General features: G+C 38.0%; 1 protein-coding gene across 1 annotated transcript in view; it reads right to left on the bottom strand.

The window, feature by feature from the left end:
* Window positions 1–17,239: 17,239 nt before the first annotated feature.
* Window positions 17,240–23,771, bottom strand: part of LOC128636209 (mucin-5B-like) — a 60,844-nt gene continuing 54,312 nt past the window's right edge. The window contains exons 56-64 of the mRNA XM_053689253.1: window positions 22,069–22,173; window positions 21,882–21,922; window positions 21,627–21,752; window positions 21,438–21,519; window positions 20,455–20,471; window positions 19,687–19,815; window positions 18,618–18,657; window positions 18,194–18,317; window positions 17,240–17,471 (exon numbers count right to left, since the gene is read on the bottom strand). Of these exons, the coding sequence (XP_053545228.1) occupies window positions 17,240–17,471; window positions 18,194–18,317; window positions 18,618–18,657; window positions 19,687–19,815; window positions 20,455–20,471; window positions 21,438–21,519; window positions 21,627–21,752; window positions 21,882–21,922; window positions 22,069–22,173 (896 nt within the window). The remainder of the gene's footprint in view (window positions 17,472–18,193; window positions 18,318–18,617; window positions 18,658–19,686; window positions 19,816–20,454; window positions 20,472–21,437; window positions 21,520–21,626; window positions 21,753–21,881; window positions 21,923–22,068; window positions 22,174–23,771) is intronic.

Below are 23,771 nucleotides of genomic sequence, written 5' to 3'. Positions count from 1 at the left end.
TGGGCCTCATAGCGGTATATAGAAAGGAGTCTATTGACTGCGAAAACACCTCTAATGGAGAAGGGAAACTATTACGGGCCCTTCGAAATGCGTAAGGTTTATTTGTAAAACTGTATTAAGGCTGAAGGCCTCTCTATGAGAAGGATATTATGTGGTAAAGAAAACTGTACAACTTCCAGTGTGCTATATGAACTGTGGTAAAGTGTGCAGAGGAACTGTGATTTCAAACGTTTTTAATATACCAAATTGTATTGAGGTTGTAAAGTGTGAGTTGGAATAACTACGGCTTATTTTGTATTTGACTTGTAATAAAGGGTATAACACTATTAGCCCTCTTTGGTTTGTGTTTTCTCTCCATATCTGTGGCCATATCGTTCTACATTTGAACGGAGGGAGACTGAATTGAGGGTAATACCGGAAGTTTCTGCCTGTTGTGTGATCTGAAGATCAAATCCACCTAATCTATTATCCATACACTGGGAGTGCCTGATACTTACCTCATATGTGATTGAGGTTAAACCAAGTAAGTGCACATCTAATAGGGGGAGAGAGCTTATATCCCCATTTCTGGCACAAGTTATCGAGATTGAAGGACTTCACTTGCACCGTTTTTTTCTGATTACATTTTGCAATATTGATGAATTAACGCTTCTTTTATTGATTGTATCATTTTTAAGATTGTATCAATTGTATATATATCTTGATAGGATTGAATTATAAATAGTTTGACATATCCGTTAAGTATATATTCTCTGGTTTACATACATATTTATTGGGACCTGCAGAATATTGATTTATATATTTTTTCTAAACTGTGACAACATGAATTCTGCTCTGTTTTAGATTTTTATATAATACATAGGGATATAATTTCTATGTCCGTAATTTCTATGTCCAATATTCACTTTATATATTAGGTTGTATATATGATCTTTTTGATTAAGCTTTAACTCTTCTATTTATATATATATATATATATATATATATATATATATATATATATATATATATATATATATATATATATATATACATACAGTCATGGCTAAACATATTGGCACCCCTGCATTTCTGTCAGATAATGCACCACTTCGCCCAGAAAATTATTTCAATTACAAATATTTAGGCATTCTCATGTTTATTTCTTTTTTTTGTATTGGTATGACACAAAAAGTGGAGAAAAAAAAGCCAAATCTGACACATTCCACGCAAAACTCCAAAAATGGACTGGACCAAATTTTTGGCACCTTCTCAAAATTGTAAGAAATAATTGCATTCCAAGTTTGTAATTAAACTCACCTGTATCAATTTACAGGTGCTGGCAATATAGAAATCACCTGGCAACCAGTTAAAATAGTGAAAAATGTACTAAACCTTTCTGTTGTGTGTCTTTGTGTGCCACACTGAGCATGGAGAAGAGAAATAGCAGCAAAAGAATTGTCTGACGATCTGAGAACAAAAATTGTGGAAAAGAATGGACAATCTTAAGGTTACATGTCCATCTCCAGAGATCTTAATGTTCCTGTGTCTACTCTGCGCAACGTTGTCAAGAAGTTTAGAGCCCATGGCACTGTAGCTAATGTCCCTGGACGTTGACGAAAGAGAAAAATTGATCAAAGATTGGAACAAAGGATTGTTCGAATGGTGGATAAAGAACCTCAATCAACTTCCAGACATATTCAAGCTGACCTTCAGGCACAGGGTACAAATGTGTCAACTCTCACTATAAAATGCCATCTGAATGAAAAGGGACGCTATGAGACCCAGGAGGACCCCACTGCTGACAGAAACATAGAAAAGCCGATTGGAGTTTGCCAAAACTTACCTAAGGAAGCAAAAATTATTTTGGGAGAATGTGCTGTGGACAGATGAAACAAAATTACAGCTTTTTGTTAAAGCCCATCATTCTACTGTCTTCAGAAAAAGAAATGAGGCTTTTAAAGAATAGAATACAGTCCCTACAGTCAAATATGGCGGAGGTTCACTGATGTTTTGAGGTTACTTTGCTGCCTCATGCACTGGATGTCTTGACTGTGTGCATGGCATTATGAAATCTGAAGACTACCAAAGAATTCTGTGGTGCAATGTAGGGCCCAATGTCAGAAAGTTGGGTCTTCGTCAGAGGTCTTACAGCAGGACAATAACCCAAAGCACACTTCAAAAAGCACACAGAAATGGTTAAAGAGACCTGTGGAGAGAAATCAAAACAGCAGTTGGGAAAAGGAACCCTTTCAATCTGAGAGACCTGGAGCAGTTGGTGAAAGAAGAGTGGTCCAAAACTCCAGTAAAGAGATGTAATAAACTCATTGATGGTTATAGGAAGCGATTGATTTCAGTAATTTTTTCCAAGGGGTGTGCTAACAAATATTAAATTGAGGGTGCCAATAATTTTGTCCAGTCCATTTCTGGAGTTTTGCGTGGAATGTGTCAGATTTGGCTTTTTTTCTCCACTTTTTTCTGTCATACCAATACAAACAAAAGAAATAAACATGAGACTGCCTAAACATTTGTAATTGCAACAGGTTTCTAGGTGAAGCATTATCTGACAGAAATGCAGGGGTGCCAATATTTTTGGCTATGACTGTACACTCAATAGAAGTGCTCTCTCAGGATTAAACAGTAGCTCAGTAGCTTATTCTATGGCGATTTACCCCATGGGAGCAGCATTATAAATAGGTATATGGGAAATGATGCCTGGCTTTGTTTGACTCTAATGTAGTTTTAATGTGTTTATGTGACTAACATCCACGATAAGCCCCTTTAGCTCGCATGTAACTGTTAGCCACTAGAAATCTGGCCCAAAAGTGAATGAATAGCATTAAAATCTTACAAATGGTTGAATTAGCATGTGATTAAAATGGTACTAGTAGTAGTTCAACATTGTGTGGTCAGGTCACTGCCAGAGAGACACAGTCACACAATAATTGTATAGTAATTTTTAGTTGTTAGGTTATGTTCAATAAGGCTACTAGAAAAGTAACACAATAGTGTAACGGAACAGACAGTGTAACTTAGTAGTGGCAGTAGTGGACCTTTTAAGTTATTACAGTAATTTACTCTACTATCTTTCAACTCACTTGAGCAGTAACGCCACGTCAAGGCTTCAACCGTGATACTGTCCATTCATAACCCATTTCATTGCATTCACATACCTTTCAGATATCCATTCACACTAACTCTTACCCCTTTCATCACATCTCCTCCCCACTCCAGCCACACTCCTATTCACACTCTCTATTCTCACACAAGGGACATAAACTTTCTTTCACAACTAGAAGGGAATGGGTAGAGGAGGTGGGATGACAAGAAAAGGTAGAGTAATGAGGAAGAGATATTATAAGACAGAGAGAGATAGAGAGAGAAGTGAGGAAAGAATTGAGGAAATATTATGGGATTAGGGAGGATAAGGATTCAGGAATCAATATTACAAGTTATGTAGAAGGAATTGAAGGAAGAGCAAGAGAGGTTATTATGGATTAGTTCAAAGAGATAGTTTTTTTTTTTGGTTCCGGACACTCACTTACGTTATTATTATTATTATTAATGATATAGGGCTGAATGAATGTGTTTTTTCAGCTCGCACATTATTGTAAGATTGATTTGACATATAATCTTCTCAGTTTTAGAGCTGGAATGGAGGTGGAGACTTACAGACATGAGTAATGGGAAACAGTGGCATTGTGATGTCTGAGCATTTTTCTGGCCGGTGTTCTATCAGATTCTGCTCCTTTGTCAGAATCTGCTCCCTCTGACTGTGCATGCTCTGTATAGCGTAATGTGGAATGCGATTATGTCAATCAGCAACATGCGCAGTCAGAGGGAGCAGATTCTGACTTGGAAGCTGTAGTGTCAGATTTTGCTGCCCAAACAAATGCGCGCATGCGCTGTTAGATCGCTTGTCACGGTGAGGATAAAGGAGATATATATATATATATATATATATATATATATATTCTGACTATTGTGTCACATTGAATTTCTGGCTCCTCCTAGAGTCTCCTCCTAGCATTGTTCTTTAAGGTGGAATTATATACTGGTTGAGGTTACACATATTCTCTCTCCCCCTTCCCTCATCCCAGGCTTTATTCGCACATCGCTTCTATTTAACCCCATGTAGTTTAGCCTTTATCTTCTTTACCATGACAAGCGATCTAACAGCACATGCGCTCATTTGTTTGGGAAGCCAAATCCGACACTACAACTTCCAAGTCAGAATCTGCTCCCTCTGACTGCGCATGTTGCTGATTGACATAATCGCATTTCACACATTCCTATTTAATATATGTGGAGTGCGATTACGTCATACAGAGCATGCGCAGTTAGAGGGAGCAGATTCTGACAAAGGAACAGAATCTGATAGACTAAACTGAGTCAACCCTGTAAAGTATCTGCCTTGCCAGAGGCAGATAATTGAGCAAGCCGCAGTAATACACCAAGGGGGGTACCCTGTTCCCGTAAACACAGCATTTGAGTTGTTCCTTAAAAGGACAGTCTACACTAAAATTGTTATGATTTAAAAAGTTAGATAATGCCTTTACTACCCATTCTCCAGCTGTGCACAACCAACATTGCTAGATTAATATACTTTAAAACATTTAAACCTCTACATTTCTGCCTGTTTCAAAGGCTCTATAGACAGCCTCTTAATCACATGCTTTTTTATTTGCTTTTCAGAACAGGAGACTGATAGTTCATGTGGGCCATATAGATAACATTGTGCTCATGCCCGGAAAGTTATTTAAGAGTTAGCCCAAAACAATACTAAATGCAAATCAATAGATAATAGTCATTTGACCAGGGGGGATGTCAGAAGATGCTTAGATATAAGGTAATCACAGAGGTGAAACGTGTATTAATATAACTGCCGGTGATGCAAAACTGGGGAATGGGTAATAAAGGGATTATCTATCTTTTAAAACAATAACAATTCTATTGTAGACTGTCCCTTTAAGGAGGTAGCAGCAGTTGCATGGGTTGAGTGTGTCGTGTTGTCGAGTGTTATGGTGACAAAACTTGTTGTCAAGAACAATGACAGTAGCCACTTGCCAGCATCAAGGCCTAGAAGCTCTCACATGCAGATATACGGTGGTATATTGAATTGATTTACTATGTTTGTGTGGGTTTGGTGGGAGGCTTGGTGAGTGAGGTCACATTTGGCGTGACCCTGGCCGGTAACTGGATATTCCGGTTTCGAGAATTAGCTCCAGCAGGTAAAGTACGTAGTTGTTGCAGAACGTGGGATGAGATTATACAATTAACATCCACACAACAATAAAAGATCAGGATTTTGGCATGGTGTCTGAGCATTGTATTGACTGGTAACTGGATACCCCAGCATCAAGTGCCAGACTAAACTGAACAAACCCGTAAATGTGTCAGACTTTACAGAGGCTGGCGATTGAGTAATCTAAGCAGCAGCATTAATTGTAATTCAGATGATTTTGTCAACCAACCAGTAATAGAGCAAGGGTGGTGCCCTTTTCCCTCATTTGAGCTGTTTCCTATGGATCTATTGCCTCAGAACAAATGGACGCACAACAATTGAATAAAAAAAAATTTAAAATGTATGTTTAATTTAATTTGGTTGCAGCCACCAGCCATGCACAGTGCATGATCACATTACACAAGAGCAAAGACAGTTCCTTTGTTTTAAGGAATTTCAGCCAGTCACATCCATTGGTACCATGTGGGTAGGTAGGTACCATGTGGGATTTCAGAAACATAAAACTAACTCTCTCTTGCCAAAAGTGCCACAAAAGCTTTTGAATCGGAAATTTCCATATGTTGTATTTTTTGTTGTGTGTTCAGCTTGCATCATATTACTACTTAACCCCTTAGTGACCAGACCATTTTTCAATTTTCTTACCGTTAAGGACCAGGGCTATTTTTACATTTCTGCGGTGTTTGAGTTTAGCTGTAATTTTCCTCTTACTCATTTACTGTACCCACACATATTATATACCGTTTTCTCGCCATTAAATGGAATTTCTAAAGATACCATTATTTTCATCATATCATATAATTTACTATAAAAATAAATTATAAAATATGATGAAAAAATAAAAAAAAAAACACACTTTTTCTAACTTTGACCCCCAAAACCTGTTAAACATCTACAACCACCAAAAAACACCCATGCTAAATATTTTCTAAATTGGGTTTAGAAATACCCAATGTTTACATGTTCTTTGCTTTTCTTGCAAGTTATACGGCAATAAATACAAGTAGCACTTTACTATTTCCAACCCATTTTTTTTTTCAAAATTAGCAAGTTACATTGTAACACTTATATCTGTCAGGAATCCCTGAATAACCCTTCACATGTCTATATTTTTTTTTTAGTAGACAACCCAAAGTATTGATCTAGGCCCATTTTGGTATATTTCATGCCACCATTTCACCACCAAATGCGATCAAATAAAAAAAATCGTTAACTTTTTCACAAACATTAGGTTTCTCACTCAAATTATTTACAAACAGCTTGTGCAATTATGGCACAAATGGTTGTAAAAGCTTCTCTGTGATCCCCTTTGTTCACAAATAGCAGACATATAAGGCGTTGGCATTTCTTTTTGGTAATTAGAAGGCTGCTAAATGCCGCTGCGCACCACACTTGTATTATGCCCAGCAGTGAAGGGGTTAATTAGGTAGCTTGTAGTGTTAATTTTAGCTTTAGTTTAAAGATCAGCCTCCCAGCTGATCCCTCCCTCCCCTACCCCCCAAAGGTCACCCCCATTTTAAGTACTGGCAGAAAGTCTGCCAGTATAAAAAATAAAAGTTTTTTTTTTAAATATTTTTTTTTTCTGCAGTGTAGGATCCCCCTTACCCCCAACCTCCCTGATACCCCAAACAGCTCTCTAACCCTCCCCCTCTACCTATTAGCTGCCATAGTAGGTACTGGCAGCTGTCTGCCAGTACCCAGTTTCCTATATTTTTTGTTAAAAAAATAAAATAAAACATTTTTTCCGTAGTGAAGCTGCCCCCCTAATTCCCCTCCCCTCTCCCAGATCACTTTCCCAACTATTATCCCCCTCTCCCTCCTTTCCATGCACTCAATTTTTTCCATAGCGTTCCCACACGCTCCTGACCCTCTCACACCCCCTCCCGTCCCCTCCAGCGATGGGTCAGTGGAATACCAACTGCTAGTTCACTTATTGCAAACAGATCTGAGCCTTGTCAGGCAATAACTTAAAAATCACCATTCCACTTCCATCCCTCCCCCTGAGAATCCTGGTTGGCTAGAAAACGTCACACGCTACCAAATGATAGGCTGAGTGAAACTGTCAATCTATTTGCCCGCTCTTCCTGGTTTCGTTATATTGGATACCAGAGGATAACTTGCATCATAACAGCAGGATGTTAAAGGGACATGAAACCCAACATTTTTCTTTCATGATTCAGATAGAGAATACAAATTTAAACAACTTTCCTTTACTTAATTTATCAAATTTGCTTCATTCTCTTGGTACCTTTGGTTAAGGCAGTGCACTACAGGGATCTAAACACATTAGGTGATCCAATGACAACATATGTGGAGACACAATCATAAACTAGCTCCCAGTACTGAATTTCTGCTCCTGAGCCTACCTAGCTATGCTTTTGAACAAAGGATACAGTGAGAAGGAAGCAAATGAAATAAATCAAGTAATTTTGAAAGTCGTTTAAAATCGTTTGCTTTACGCTACTGCTCGCACGTTTACCCCGGAGCACGAAAAGTGAAAATAAAAATAACACAGCGCAAACCCAATTGCGTCTTCTCAAGTGTGCTAATCCGACATGCATATATATATGATTAACTGTACTTTTAAATATAGTTCTGACGTGTGCAAAGAGCCGCAAAAAATCCCTTATTGCACGCAAGTTTGCACGCCGCTCGTAATATAGCCCAATATTTTGTTAACTGGTATAAATGGGTGAATTTTATAGATATAAAGCTATTTAAAATAAAACAATTATTTTTATGTTTTGGCGCCCCAGAAAAACATAATTTATGTAAGAATTTACCTGATAAATTCATTTCTTTCATATTAGCAAGAGTCCATGAGCTAGTGACGTATGGGATATACATTCCTACCAGGAGGGGCAAAGTTTCCCAAACCTTAAAATGCCTATAAATACACCCCTCACCACACCCACAATTCAGTTTAACGAATAGCCAAGAAGTGGGGTGATAAGAAAAAAGTGCGAAAGCATATAAAATAAGGAATTGGAATAATTGTGCTTTATACAAAAAAATCAAAACCACCACAAAAAAGGGCGGGCCTCATGGACTCTTGCTAATATGAAAGAAATGAATTTATCAGGTAAGTTCTTACATAAATTATGTTTTCTTTCATGTAATCAGCAAGAGTCCATGAGCTAGTGACGTATGGGATAATGATTACCCAAGATGTGGATCTTTCCACACAAGAGTCACTAGAGAGGGAGGGATAAAATAAAGACAGCCAATTCCTGCTGAAAATAATCCACACCCAGAATAAAATTTTAATGAAAAAACATAAGCAGAAGATTCAAACTGAAACCACTGCCTGAAGTACGTTTCTACCAAAAACTGCTTCAGAAGAAGAAAACACATCAAAATGGTAGAATTTAGTAAAAGTATGCAAAGAGGACCAAGTTGCTGCTTTGCAAATCTGATCAACCGAAGCTTCATTCCTAAACGCCCAGGAAGTAGAAACTGACCTAGTAGAATGAGCTGTAATCCTTTGAGGCGGAGTGTTACCCGACTCAACATAGGCATGATGAAATAAAGATTTCAACCAAGATGCCAAAGAAATGGCAGAAGCTTTCTGGTCTTTTCTAGAACCGGAAAAGATGACAAATAGACTAGAAGTCTTTCGGAAAGACTTAGTAGCTTCAACATAATATTACAAAGCTCTAACAGCATCCAAAGAATGCAATGATTTCTCCTTAGAATTCATAGGATTAGGACATAATGAAGGAACCACAATTTCTCTACTAATGTTGTTAGAATTCACAACCTTAGGTAAAAAATTCAAAAGAAGTTCGCAGCACCGCCTTATCCTGATGCAAAATCAGAAAAGGAGACTCACAAAAAAGAGTAGATAATTCAGAGACTCTTCTGGCAGAAGAGATGGCCAAAAGAAACAAAACTTTCCAAGAAAGTAATATAACGACCAAAGAATGCATGGGTTCAAAAGGAGGAGCTTGAAGAGCCCCCAGAACCAAATTCAAACTCCAAGGAGGAGAAATTGACTTAATGACAGGTTTTATACGAACCAAAGGTTGTACAAAACAATGAATATCAGGAAGATTAGCAATCCTTCTGTGAAAAAGAACAGAAAGAGCAGAGATTTGTCTTTCAAGGAACTTGCGGACAAACCTTTATCTAAATCATCCTGAAGAAATATAAGTCTTCCAGACTCTATCATATATCTCTCTAGATACAGATTTACGAGCCTGTCACATAGTATCAATCACAGAGTCAGAGAAACCTCTTTGACCAAGAATCAAGCGTTCAAACTCCATACCTTAAAATTAAGGTTTTGAGATCCTGATGGAAAAAAGAACCTTGAGACAGAAAGACTGGTCTTAACGGAAGAGTCCACAGCTGGCAAGAGGCCATCCGGACAAGATCCGCATACCAAAACCTGAGAGGCCATGCTGGAGCTACCAGCAGGACAAACGAGCATTCCTTTAGAATATTGGAAGAAGAACTAGAGGCGGAAAGATATAGGCAGGATGACACTTGTAAGGAAGAGATAATGCATCCACTGCCTCCGCCCGAGGATCCCGGGATCCGGACAGATACCAGGGAAGTTTCTTGTTTAGATGAGAAGCCATCAGATCTATTTCTGGGAGTTCCCACATTTGAACAATCTGAGGAAATACCTCTGGGTGAAGACCATTCGCCCAGGTGCAACGTTTGGCGACTGAGATAATCCGCTTTCCAATTGTCCATACCTGGGATATGAACCGCAGAGATTAGACAGGAGCTGGATTCCGCCCAAACCAAAATTCGAGATACTTCTTTCATAGCCAGAGGACTGTGAGTCCCTCCTTGATGATTGATGTATGCCACAGTTGTGACATTGTCTATCTGAAAACAAATGAACAACTCTCTCTTCAGAAGAGGCCAAGACTGAAGAGCTCTGAAACTTGCACGGAGTTCTAAAATATTGATCGGAAATCTCACCTCCTGAGATTCCCAAACCCCTTGTGCCGTCAGATACCCCCACACAGCTCCCCAACCTGTAAGACTTGCATCTGTTGAGATTATAGTCCAGGTCGGAAGAACAAAGAAGCCCCCTGAACTAAACGATGGTGATCTGTCCACCATGTCAGAGAGTGTCGTATAATCGGTTTAAAGATATTAATTGAGATATCTTTGAGTAATCCCTGCACCATTGGTTCAGCATACAGAGCTGAAGAGGTCGCATGTGAAAACGAGCAAAGGAGATCGCATCTGATGCGGCAGTCCTAAGACCTAAAATTTCCATGCATAAGGCTACCAAAGGGAATGATTGTGACTGAAGGTTTTGACAAGCTGATATCAATGTTAAACTTCTCTTGTCTGACAAGGACAGAGTCATAGACACTGAATCTATCTAGAAACCTAAAAAGGTTACCCTTGTCTGAGGAATCAATGAACTGATTGGTAAATTGATCCTCCAACCATGAACTTGAAGAAACAACACAAGTCGATTCGTAAGAGATTCTTCGAAAATGAGAAGACTGAGCAAGTACCAAGATATCGTCCAAATAAGGAAATACCAAAACCCTGTTCTCTGATTACAGAAAGAAGGGCACAGAGAACCTTTGAAAAAAATTCTTGGAACTGAGGCTAGGCCAAACGGTAAAGCCACAAAACTGGTAATGCTTGTCTAAAAGAGAATCTCAGACACTAAAAGTGATCTGGATGAATCGGAATATGCAGATACACATCCTGTAAATCTATTGTAGACATATAATGCCCTTGCTAAACAAAAGGCAGGATAGTCCTACAGTAACCATCTTGAATGTTGGTATCCTTACATAACGATTCAATATTGATAGATCCGGAACTGGTCTGAAGGAATTGACCTTCTTTGGTACAATGAAGAGATAAAATAAAACCCCAGCCCCTGTTCCAGAACTGGAACTGGCATAATTACTCCAGCCAACTCTAGATCTGAAACACATTTCAGAAATGCTGAGCCGTGCTGTGTTAACTGGGACACGGGAAAGAAAAAAATCTCTTAGCAGGAGGCCTTAACTTGAAGCCAATTCTGTACCTTTCTGAAACAATGTTCTGAAACCAGAGATTGAGAACGGAATTGATCCAAATTTCTTTGAAGAAAACGTAATCTGCCCCATACCAGCTGAGCTGGAATAAGGGCCGCACCTTCATGGGTACTTAGGAGCTGGCTATAGGTTTCTATAAAGCTTGGATATATTCCAAACTGGAAATAGTTTCCAAACTGATACAGCTCCTGAGGATGAAGGATCAGGCTTTTGTTCCTTGTTGTGAGGAAAGGAACGAAAATGATTATTAGACCTAAATTTACCTTAGATTTTTTATCCTTTGGTAAAAAAGTTCCCTTCCTTCCAGAAACAGTTGAGATAATAATTTATTACCCTGGAAAGAAAGGGAAAGCAAAGTTGACTTAGAAGACATATCAGCATTCCAAGTTTAATCCATAAAGCTTTTCTAGCTAAAATAGCTAGAGACATATACCTGACATCAACTCTAATGATATCAAAAGATGGTATCACCAATAAAATTATTAGCATGTTATAGAATAATAATAATGCTATAAAAATTATGATCTGTTACTTGTTGCGCTAAAGCTTCTAACCAAAAAGTTGAAGCTGCAGCAACATTCGCTAAAAATATAGCAGGTCTAAGAAGATTACCTGAACAGAAGTAAGCTTTTCTTAGAAAGGATTCAATTTTCCTATCTAAAGGATCCTTAAATGAAGTACTATCTGCCGTAGGAATAGTAGTACATTTAGCAGGAGTAGAGACAGCCCCATAACCTTAGGGATTTTGTCCCAAAAAACTCTAATCTGTCAGATGGCACAGGATATAATTGCTTAAACGTTTAGAAGGAGTAAAAGAATTACCCAAATTATTCCATTCCCTGGACATTACTTCAGAAATAGCATCAGGGAGATTAAACACTTCTGGAATAACTACAGGAGATTTAAAAACCTTATTTAAACGTTTAGATTTAGTATCAAGAGGACCAGAATCCTCTATTTCTAATGCAATTAATACTTCTTTAAATAAAGAATGAATAAATTCCATCTTGAACAAATACAAAGATTTATCAGCATCAACCTCTGAGACAGAAACCTCTGAACCAGAAGAACCATTATCAGTATCAGAATGATGATGTTCATTTAAAAATTCATCTGAAAAAAGAGAAGTTTTAAAAGACTTTTATGTAAACTAGAAGGAGAAATAACAGACATAGCCTTCTTAATGGATTAAAAAATAAAATCTCTTATGTTTATCAGGAACACTCTGAAAATTAGATGTTGACGGAACAGCAACAGGTAATGTAACAGTACTAAAGGAAATTTTATCTGCATTAATAAGTTTGTCATGACATGCAATACAAACAACAGCTGGAGAAACAGATACCAAAAATTATAGCAGATACACTTAGCTTGGTAGCTCCAGCACCGGGCAGTGATTTTCCTGAAGTATCTTCTGACTCAGTTGCAACGTGGAACATCTTGCAATATGTAATAGAAAAAACAACATATAAAGCAAAATTGATCAAATTCCTTAAATGACAGTTTCAGGAATGGGAAAGAATGCCAAAGAACAAGCTTCTAGCAACCAGAAGCAATGAAAAATGAGACTTAAATAATGTGGAGACAAAAGCGACGCCCATATTTTTTTAGCGCCAAATAAGACGCCCACATTATTTGGCGCCTAAATGCTTTTGGCGCAAAAAATGACGCCACATCCGGAACGCCGACATTTTTGGCGCAAAATAACGTCAAAAAATGACGCAACTTCCGGCGACACGTATGACGCCGGAAACGGAAAAGATTTTTTGCGCCAAAAAAGTCCGCGCCAAGAATGACGCAATAAAATAAAGCATTTTCAGCCCCCGCGAGCCTAACAGCCCACAGGGAAAAAAGAGACACATTTTTGAAGGTAAGAAAAAATGATTAATTCAAATGCATTATCCCAAATATGAAACTGACTGTCTGAAAAATAAGGAATGTTGAACATTCTGAGTCAAGGCAAATAAATGTTTGAATACATATATTTAGAACTTTATAAACAAAGTGCCCAACCATAGCTTAGAGTGTCACAGAAAATAAGATTTACTTACCCCAGGACACTCATCTACATGTTTGTAGAAAGCCAAACCAGTACTGAAACGAGAATCAGCAGAGGTAATGGTATATAAATAAGAGTATATCGTCGATCTGAAAAGGGAGGTAAGAGATGAATCTCTACGACCGATAACAGAGAACCTATGAAATAGACCCCGTAGAAGGAGATCACTGCATTCAAATAGGCAATACTCTCCTCACATCCCTCTGACATTCACTGCACGCTGAGAGGAAAACCGGGCTCCAACTTGCTGCGGAGCGCATATCAACGTAGAATCTAGCACAAACTTACTTCACCACCTCCATAGGAGGCAAAGTTTGTAAAACTGAATTGTGGGTGTGGTGAGGGGTGTATTTATAGGCATTTTAAGGTTTGGGAAACTTTGCCCCTCCTGGTAGGAATGTATATCCCATACGTCACTAGCTCATGGACTCTTGCTAATTACATGAAAGAAAGCTGAGCAATGTGTACATTTTTTTTTTGCATACTCCAAATTTCCTTTTTTTCTGTTCATAATTAGGTAGGTAGGTAGTTGTTGATTAGTTCAATTCTGACACTGAAATGAATTGCACTGTGCTGAGAAACAGATGGGGCACCATTTATTAAATCACAGATGGGAACCTGTCTGCCCGTGATCACTGCAAGCAAGAAGCCGAGTCTGTCCTTTGCCCACAAATTTAACACTGCACAAGTATTTTCTTGTGCAGCACCGTACATTAGCAGAGATCTGTCAATCACCCAGAACAAGCCAGTTCAGAAGACCACCGTTTCTTAACTTGTGGAAAGCACGCTTACAAGATTAATAAATAGATCGAATAGAGAGTATATTGCTTTATACTAAGACATTTAAAGGGATAAACTGATTCAGAGCATGTAATTTTAAGACACTTAAATTTACTTCTATTCTAAATTTTTTTGATCTCTTGGTATCCCTTGTTGAAAAAGAATACACACATATCCTACACTAGTGGGAGCTAGCTGATGATTGGTTTCTGCACACATTTGACTCTTGTGATTGGCTAACTAGATGTGTTCAGCTAGCTGCCAGTAGTGAAATACTGTTCCTTCAACAAGGGATAACAAGAGAATGAAGCAAATTTGATAATAGAAGTCAATTGGAAAGTTGTTTAAAATTGTATGTTCTATCCAAATTATGAAAGAATCATGAAATAACATTTTGGTTTCGTGTCCTTTCAATTTATGCTGACAATTTACATCCCCAAAATATCATGCTAGAAAACTTGTTGTCCTATAGCTAACGGTGTTGAGATTTTTGCATTTGTATGTATAACAAGATATCATTGGTCACATGCAATGTTATTAGGGTTGCCAGTTGTCGTTCACAAAAATACTTTACAATCTGTCAGTAACTGGCCACAGTGGTACATTAGACCACACAATGTCCTTCTAAAAGCTCTACCTAAGACCCCAACCTAAATCCCACATTGAATATTTTTTTACAACTGAGCAGTAATTTTGCCCCTTGGCTGCAAGTAACCTATACATCTTTACCTTAGCCTCCACACTTAATGCTACAATGTATATTTGTCATAACGGAGCAGTCATTTTACCCCTTGGCTGCAAGTAACCTATACATCTTTACCTTTATCTTTATTCTATTGGTATCTTTTTTTTTAAAAGAAAGAATGTAAGTTTAGATGCCGGCCCATTTTTGGTGAACAAACTGGGTTGTTCTTGCTGATTGGTGAATAAATTCACCCACCAATAAAAAAGTGCTATCCAGAGTACTGAACCAAAAATTGGCTGACTCCTTAGCTTAGATGCCTTCTTTTTCAAATAAAGATAGCAAGAGAACGAAGAAAAATTGATAATAGGTGTAAATTAGAAAGTTGCTTAAATCTGAATCACAAAATAAAAAAATTGGCTGCCAGTAATATAGAAATCAATAATTTTTCATCTTTGGCTGCCAGTAAAACATGTAAACAGTAGTGATTTGACCCAGTGACTGCCCCCAGTTATTTCTGCTTTATATCTGTAATGCATTCAGGCATTAGAGACCTTATATATTTAGCTAACATTCAAGAACTTTAAAAAGCTGGACATTTAAAGGGGCATGAAACCCAACATTTTTCTTTTATGATTTAGGTAGAACATACAATTTTAAACAACTTTGAAGTTTACTTCTATTATCAAATTTGCTTCATTCTCTTGGTATCATTTGCTGAAGAGCAGCAATGCACTACTGGTTCCTAATTGAACACATAGGCGAGACAATGACAATCAGCATATATATGCAGCCACCAATCAGCAGCTAGAACCTAGGTTCTGTGCTGCCATAGCTTACCTAGATAAACCTTTCAGCAAATGATAACAAGAGAAGGAAGAAAATTAAATAATAGAAGTAAATTGGAAAGTTGTCTAATTATGACTTTACTGTCACTTTAAGTGTCTAGTATTTTTGTGAAGATTTTACTGGACAGTTAGTAACTCTATCGGTTATATAGACATATATTTTGAATATGGAGTATAGAGGTCACTCCAATTCGCATTATTATAAATTTCAATTAACTATTGTAACTATCTGATCATAAAAACGCAACAGTATAATGTTTAGTAAAAAAAACAAAACAAAAAAAAACAACAGGACACATTGTAAATTGCTTCATATTTTATTAGACTTTGTTTTTAAATATTTATATACACATATATTCTAGGCAGGGCACAATTATTGTCATTGAACACAATAAACAATCAGCATACAATAAACAGTAGATATTCTGCTGTGTTCCTTGTAAGTCTGCAACATCTCAGACTGTTTCATTATTAAAGCCAAAACTTTTTTTATAGTTGTAAAGAGACAAGATACCCAAACATTATAGCACATGAAAGTGATGCAGCACAGCTGTAAAAAGCTGACTAGAAAATATAACCTGAACATCTCTATGTAAAAAAGGAAGATATTTACCTCAAAATGTCCTAAGTATTCACACTCCATTGTAAAGAGACTTTAAGCAGCCAATCAGAATGCTAGCCCCAGGACTTGCAAGGAAGTGTGCATCTGTCATGTGAAGGCAGTCAGAAGACAAAAAGCAATTCCATATGCTATGGTACGTGCACACTTAAGAATAAGTTGTGTAGAGCGCACAATGTTATTTCTTGAATACTCCTATAAATACATAGTTATGGTATTGGAGTAAGACTTTTGGTGCCAGATATCTGACTCTCGGATTTTAATCTCTGTGTGGCCGACTCTTAATACCCATGAGATGTTTCAAATTCTTAAAGGACACAACAGTCAATACCAGCTTCATACACACTCATCTTTACTCCTGCATTTTATAGACAATACGAAGAGGAAAGAAAGAAGAAGTCCCTTCACCAGAAAAAAATAAATTATCATAAATTAATAAAAGGTCTGACACATCATACACAGCTTAGAAACAGTTGGTTTTAACAAAACAGTAATGGCATCGGGAACTGGATAACGCTATCCTGTTGCTACAAGGCAGTAGTGTGCTAATAGATTGATTTCAGGTAATGGTACATTGATAATGTGTGGCTATGTGAAACTATTGCTGATTCTATAGAGAATGATACGTGTCAGTGATTTCTTGTCTCAGAAGAGACCCACAACTGGTATAATCTCTTAGTTCAGGGGTCAGCAACTTTGGCACCCCAGATGTTTTGGAACTACATTTCCCATGATGCTCAAACACTCTTTAGGTTGGCTGAGTATCATGGGACATGTAGTTCCAAAAAAATATCTGGAGTGCGAAGGTTGCTGAACCCAGTCTTAGATCATGTCTTCAGGATCTCTTGTTTTCTATTTATTCTTTATAAAGTTGCCTCGGACATGTATTCATTCATCTTGAATAGTTGGTATTTTTATTTGGTCATTCAACTCTTTCAACAATTTGTTTTGTGTTATTGGTATGAGCGTTCTTATTTTGTCAGAACCTTCAGTAATTCAACCTTGCACTAGTTTTCATTAGTGTCGCTATCTTCAGAATTTTCATATTCAACACTTTCTTGCTGACTATCTTTATACTTCACACAGTGAGTGTCAACGCAAGCGCAGCTCTTGACATCGATGTAGGAATATTCCATTGTCTTTCCTGACGGGCACATTAAACTGATTGTTTTCTTTACCAATTTTGTCTCCTGACAACAGCTGCATTTGTGCTCCATTGACCGTGTCTCTTCGGAATATCTAGAAAGAACGTAAAAAAAAACAAAAAACGTTCAGAACTTGTTGGTCATATTTGTGCTTCATAAGGACCACAAATGGAAAACTTGACATATGGCTAATTTGTGAATTTTTAAATCAACACCTTGGCTATAGATTCCACTTAAATGTAATTATTTCAAATAGCCGCTTTTGCCTGTTGTATCTCAAACTATTTTGAAAATTTCAATACTTATGTATTGGCTATACAAAAGCTATGTAAATATAAACAGGAGAAGAAATTACATTCCTAGCCGGAGGTAGGAGAGATAAGTACTAAAATGTTCATTTTAATTGTTCTCTCCAAGTATACAGAAAGAGTTAAGAATTGATGCTTTGTGTGTGTGTAAAAAGAATGTTAAAGATAAGAAGAATTGGTCTCCCTGCAAGCTCAGTTTATTTTTCATGGGCTGTGTTCCTATACAAAAACAAACCTAAAGGAATGATTTACCATACATTTTAAATTCTTCAGCTAGTATAAGAAATCGTTGGAAACACATTACGGGGGTACAGTTTTACAGTAAACTGACCCTTCAAAAGTTTACTGATCTTATATTTATGAAGCTGTGGATGCAGTGAAGGCTTCCTCATGGTCCATAACCTCAGAGATTGCAGGTGTCAATCATCCTGTGATGAATGCTAGTGCCTGCTCTTGTCTAATTGCTGCACAAGACTACAATGTCACATGTAGATCACTAGATACTTACATGGAGGAACTTCCACAATTCCCTTGGCAGTATGACATCACAACGGGTGAAACGGAAGAACAGTTGTTCTGAAGGATGATGTTTTGGGCCTTTTTCATTTGGCACTTCTTAGGCTCTGGGACACCTGTAAGAAATGAATGAAAATATATTTTGCACTGTCTCTTTTAAGCAGTGATAGGAATGAGTGATATCCCTTCTGTTTTTCCCCAGATGTATCTATTGATGAAGCTCATACACATAGGCATTAAAATAACACAACTTCTGCTAAAACATTTAAAGGGTGTGCTATTTCAAAATAAAAAAAAAATCTGTTGTTTAAATATATATATATATTAAACGGCACAAAATAAAATATTGGACTTGCATTTTTCTAATTTTAAAAGTAAGATAACGATATTGGCCTACAATATTAACAAACACTTACAGGTTAGACAGCAACCGCTGGGATCTTTTTCGATTGTTCCCTGAAAATTAGAATTTTTTTTAAAAACAAAATAATTTTACTAAATATCAGGTAAAATCAATTGGTAAAATGTCATTACTAAAGGAAGGCGTTTTTTCTAGTCTATGACTATATTATGGTAAGTTCAAACATTCTATTTTTTTCTTGCACTATCAAAGCAAAAACAAAATTTTAAACATACATTTGGGGTGTGCAAACTGTTTTTTAAGCCATAAAAGGGGTTGCAGCTTCCCTTTAAATAAAGATCAGATGCTGTAGAAATGCATCTTATTTTTATTTGAAGTGAAAGAAATGCTATTGGTTTTCTTGTGGAACTGTATGTTATGGGGGTAGGGCTGGGCTCTTTTTTCCTCGTTTGTTTAATTGTGGTGCTTTACCATACTAGAGATGCTTGAAAAATAAATGTTTCTGAGCTACAATTTGTTTTTAAGTTAATATTAACCCTCCCTTATCCAACAATTATGCAATTCCTTCTAGTTTCAACATATATCTCGGTTTCATGAAACTTTTTAATGCAAAATACTATCAGTATGTTTCATTCTCCCTATTTTCTATCCACAAAAAAAAAAAAGAATTTTCTGTATATGTCTGTGGGAAAACAAGCCTCTGGGCCTGTCTAGATTTGTTAATGAACTACACAATGAGTTATTTTTTCTATATATATATATATATATTAATTATTCTGTAGACTTGGCTATAATTCTGTTGCAAACAAATATCTTTTTCATAAAGAAAATGTATATCAATAAGTCAATATCAGGTCAAATTCACTTGAAACGTCCAGCAAGTGTTGTGAATGAGATAGGGGAAACTAGCTTTGTATAAAAATTAAAATGTTTCAGTAAATCATCTAACCATATTTGGGTAATATACAGTCCATTTAAAACTTGCAGCAAATACATTATGTTTCATATACAAACGTTACATAATTTAGAGATGCTATATTGGCTCTCAGGCTGTATATTATAAATTAGTATGATGCACACACAGAGTAGGGTGAGAAGATAAATGCTTTGGATCTGATACTTACCGGGACACATTCTTCTAGGTTGATCACTGGACAGGTCTTTTTGGAGACTACATTAATTAACTTGCCCTTCTGCATCACACACTCATACTGAGTACAGCTGTCTCCAGGAGGGGACCATACTTCTCCAGGCTAGGGAGAAAAAGTTCATATGTTAGACATAACATACAATGCAGATGATAACATGCATGGTGAGCCTTTGTCCTCCATCAGGAAAGATACTTTAGATACTCTCTAATAGTACAACAAATCATAGATTGAGTTTTCATTTGGTGCACTAATCGCTAAGCTATTTTTCCTCTCAGTGTCAAGAAACATTATTTAATACTGATAAAAAATGGGTTATAGCATGAATGCTCCCCTTGGCATTTACTATACCATTGAATTTTTCTACAGAATTACTTTTAATTTCAGTTTGCACAGTAAACTAAAAGTAACATTTTGTCATTTAACAAAAAAGTGGCCAAAATTTTTGGTTTCAATTAACCAAGGTGAGACATTTGCCAATCCCAAATCACTAATGATTATTCTCACCAATTAACCAGTTAATGTTGCTCACTATGCTTTCATAATGGATTTAATAACTTAATCTCATTTCTGCGCAAACTGTTTGTCACCAGGTGAGAAAACTCATTAGCTGGTTATGTACTTATTGAATAAGTCATTCATTAACTAACACAACTAGCCATTTCTAAAACATTCCCATTCATATGTTTTTCCCTTCAAACCAGCCCTTTCCGACTCAGTTGTTACTACAGCTGCTGTACTAACCTTAAGCAAGAAAACTGGGTGCACTGGTGGGTAAATGAAGATCCATGGTGGATAAGGGAAAAAGCCAGGAGGGAAAGTGGAGTTTCCTTGTGGATAGGGGAAAAAGCCAGGTGGGAATGTGGAGTTTCCTGATGGATAGGGGAAGAAGCCGGGTGGGAAAGTAGAGTTTCCAGATGGATAGGGGAAGAAGCCAGGTGGGAAAGTGGAGTTTCCTGATGGATAGGGGAAGACGCCAGGTGGGAAAGTGGAGTTTCCTGATGGATAGGGGAAGAAGCCAGGTGGGAAAGTGGAGTTTTCTGATGGATAGGGGAAGAAGCCAGGTGGGAAAGTGGAGTTTCCTGATGGATAGGGGAAGAAGCCAGGTGGGAAAGTGGAGTTTCCTGATGGATAGGGGAAGAAGCCAGGTGGGAAAGTGGAGTTTCCTGATGGATAGGGGAAGAAGCCAGGTGGGAAAGTGGAGTTTCCTGATGGATAGGGGAAGAAGCCAGGTGGGAAAGTGGAGTTTCCTGATGGATAGGGGAAGAAGCCAGGTGGGAAAGTGGAGTTTCCTGATGGATAGGGGAAGAAGCCAGGTGGGAAAGTGGAGTTTCCTGATGGATAGGGGAAGAAGCCAGGTGGGAAAGTGGAGTTTCCTGATGGATAGGGGAAGAAGCCAGGTGGGAAAGTGGAGTTTCCTGATGGATAGGGGAAGAAGCCAGGTGGGAAAGTGGAGTTTCCTGATGGATAGGGGAAGAAGCCAGGTGGGAAAGTGGAGTTTCCTGATGGATAGGGGAAGAAGCCAGGTGGGAAAGTAGAGTTTCCTGATGGATAGGGGAAGAAGCCAGGTGGGAATGTGGAGTTTCCTGATGGATAGGGGAAGAGGCCAGGTGGGAATGTGGAGTTTCCTGATGGGTAGGGGAAAAAGCCAGGTGGGAAAGTGGGGTTTCCTGATGGATAGGGGAAGAAGCCAGGTGGATACGTGAAGTTAGCAGGGAAATATGGGAAGTCATCAGGCAGATCCATGACACAGTGAGTTTGCACACAGGTTCCACAGCATTGGCCTGGAAGCTCCTGATACTCTGACCCCTGAAAAGAAAAGAAAATGATCAGCTAAACATTTGTGTACCCTTAACAGAAATGTTCATTGAAACACAATATGGCTGATACACATTGCTCTGATAGTAAGTCCTTACCTCTGGGCATTGCTTGTTACATGGGATTGGGCTGCAGGTAACAGTATGTAGGCCTGACATGTCAGTCATTGCATTATTGCATATACACCTATCACAGGGGTTTTGGTCAGGAACAACAGCTCCAGGCTAAAAGGAAATAAGAGAAAGATGCTTAGGCATATACTTACTAAATTACCTCTGCTTTACAGGTTTTCAGTTGTCTAAAATAGTTTTTTTTTAGCAGAGAATAAAAACACAACATGACATTGACATTACCTGATACTCCGTTCCATTCTGCACACAGACACCTTTGGGCACTGCAGAGAGAGACATAATTTATACTATTACCTGAGCCTGCATGTTTGTTAAGCATTTACTATTATATGAAACTTCTCAACAACTATGCTGCTACTTTTCAAATATCTAATTCAACAACAACAAAAATATTAAAACAAATATTTACCACATCTGTACACCGGGCAGCACGTGCCAACTGGCATCTCAGGCACAGCTTCATAACCAGGCTTGCAAGTCTTCTTCACACCGGAGCAGAGGCTGGTATTACAACCTAGGGTAACAGACAACATACATTTATATATGGTCATGCCACTTGCACACAGAGATCTCCGTATGTCCCTAACCTCTACCAATATATCAATACATCATGAAGAAAACAGAATTTATGTTTACCTGATAAATTACTTTCTCCAACGGTGTGTCCGGTCCACGGCGTCATCCTTACTTGTGGGATATTCTCCTCCCCAACAGGAAATGGCAAAGAGCCCAGCAAAGCTGGTCACATGATCCCTCCTAGGCTCCGCCTACCCCAGTCATTCGACCGACGTTAAGGAGGAATATTTGCATAGGAGAAACCATATGGTACCGTGGTGACTGTAGTTAAAGAAAATAAATTATCAGACCTGATTAAAAAAACCAGGGCGGGCCGTGGACCGGACACACCGTTGGAGAAAGTAATTTATCAGGTAAACATAAATTCTGTTTTCTCCAACATAGGTGTGTCCGGTCCACGGCGTCATCCTTACTTGTGGGAACCAATACCAAAGCTTTAGGACACGGATGAAGGGAGGGAGCAAATCAGGTCACCTAAATGGAAGGCACCACGGCTTGCAAAACCTTTCTCCCAAAAATAGCCTCAGAAGAAGCAAAAGTATCAAACTTGTAAAATTTGGTAAAAGTGTGCAGTGAAGACCAAGTCGCTGCCCTACATATCTGATCAACAGAAGCCTCGTTCTTGAAGGCCCATGTGGAAGCCACAGCCCTAGTGGAATGAGCTGTGATTCTTTCGGGAGGCTGCCGTCCGGCAGTCTCGTAAGCCAATCTGATGATGCTTTTAATCCAAAAAGAGAGAGAGGTAGAAGTTGCTTTTTGACCTCTCCTTTTACCAGAATAAACAACAAACAAGGAAGATGTTTGTCTAAAATCCTTTGTAGCATCTAAATAGAATTTTAGAGCGCGAACAACATCCAAATTGTGCAACAAACGTTCCTTCTTTGAAACTGGTTTCGGACACAGAGAAGGTACGATAATCTCCTGGTTAATGTTTTTGTTAGAAACAACTTTTGGAAGAAAACCAGGTTTAGTACGTAAAACCACCTTATCTGCATGGAACACCAGATAAGGAGGAGAACACTGCAGAGCAGATAATTCTGAAACTCTTCTAGCAGAAGAAATTGCAACTAAAAACAAAACTTTCCAAGATAATAACTTAATATCAACGGAATGCAAGGGTTCAAACGGAACCCCCTGAAGAACTGAAAGAACTAAATTGAGACTCCAAGGAGGAGTCAAAGGTTTGTAAACAGGCTTAATTCTAACCAGAGCCTGAACAAAGGCTTGAACATCTGGCACAGCAGCCAGTTTTTTGTGAAGTAACACCGACAAGGCAGAAATCTGTCCCTTCAGGGAACTTGCAGATAATCCTTTTTCCAATCCTTCTTGAAGGAAGGATAGAATCCTAGGAATCTTAACCTTGTCCCAAGAGAATCCTTTAGATTCACACCAACAGATATATTTTTTCCAAATTTTGTGGTAAATCTTTCTAGTTACAGGCTTTCTGGCCTGAACAAGAGTATCAATAACAGAATCTGAGAACCCTCGCTTCGATAAAATCAAGCGTTCAATCTCCAAGCAGTCAGCTGGAGTGAA

Source organism: Bombina bombina, chromosome 7, assembly GCF_027579735.1.
Source record: "Bombina bombina isolate aBomBom1 chromosome 7, aBomBom1.pri, whole genome shotgun sequence".
Taxonomy (NCBI): domain Eukaryota; kingdom Metazoa; phylum Chordata; class Amphibia; order Anura; family Bombinatoridae; genus Bombina; species Bombina bombina.
The sequence above is the reverse complement of the archived record's forward strand: the minus strand, read 5'-3'. Positions and strand labels throughout refer to the sequence as shown.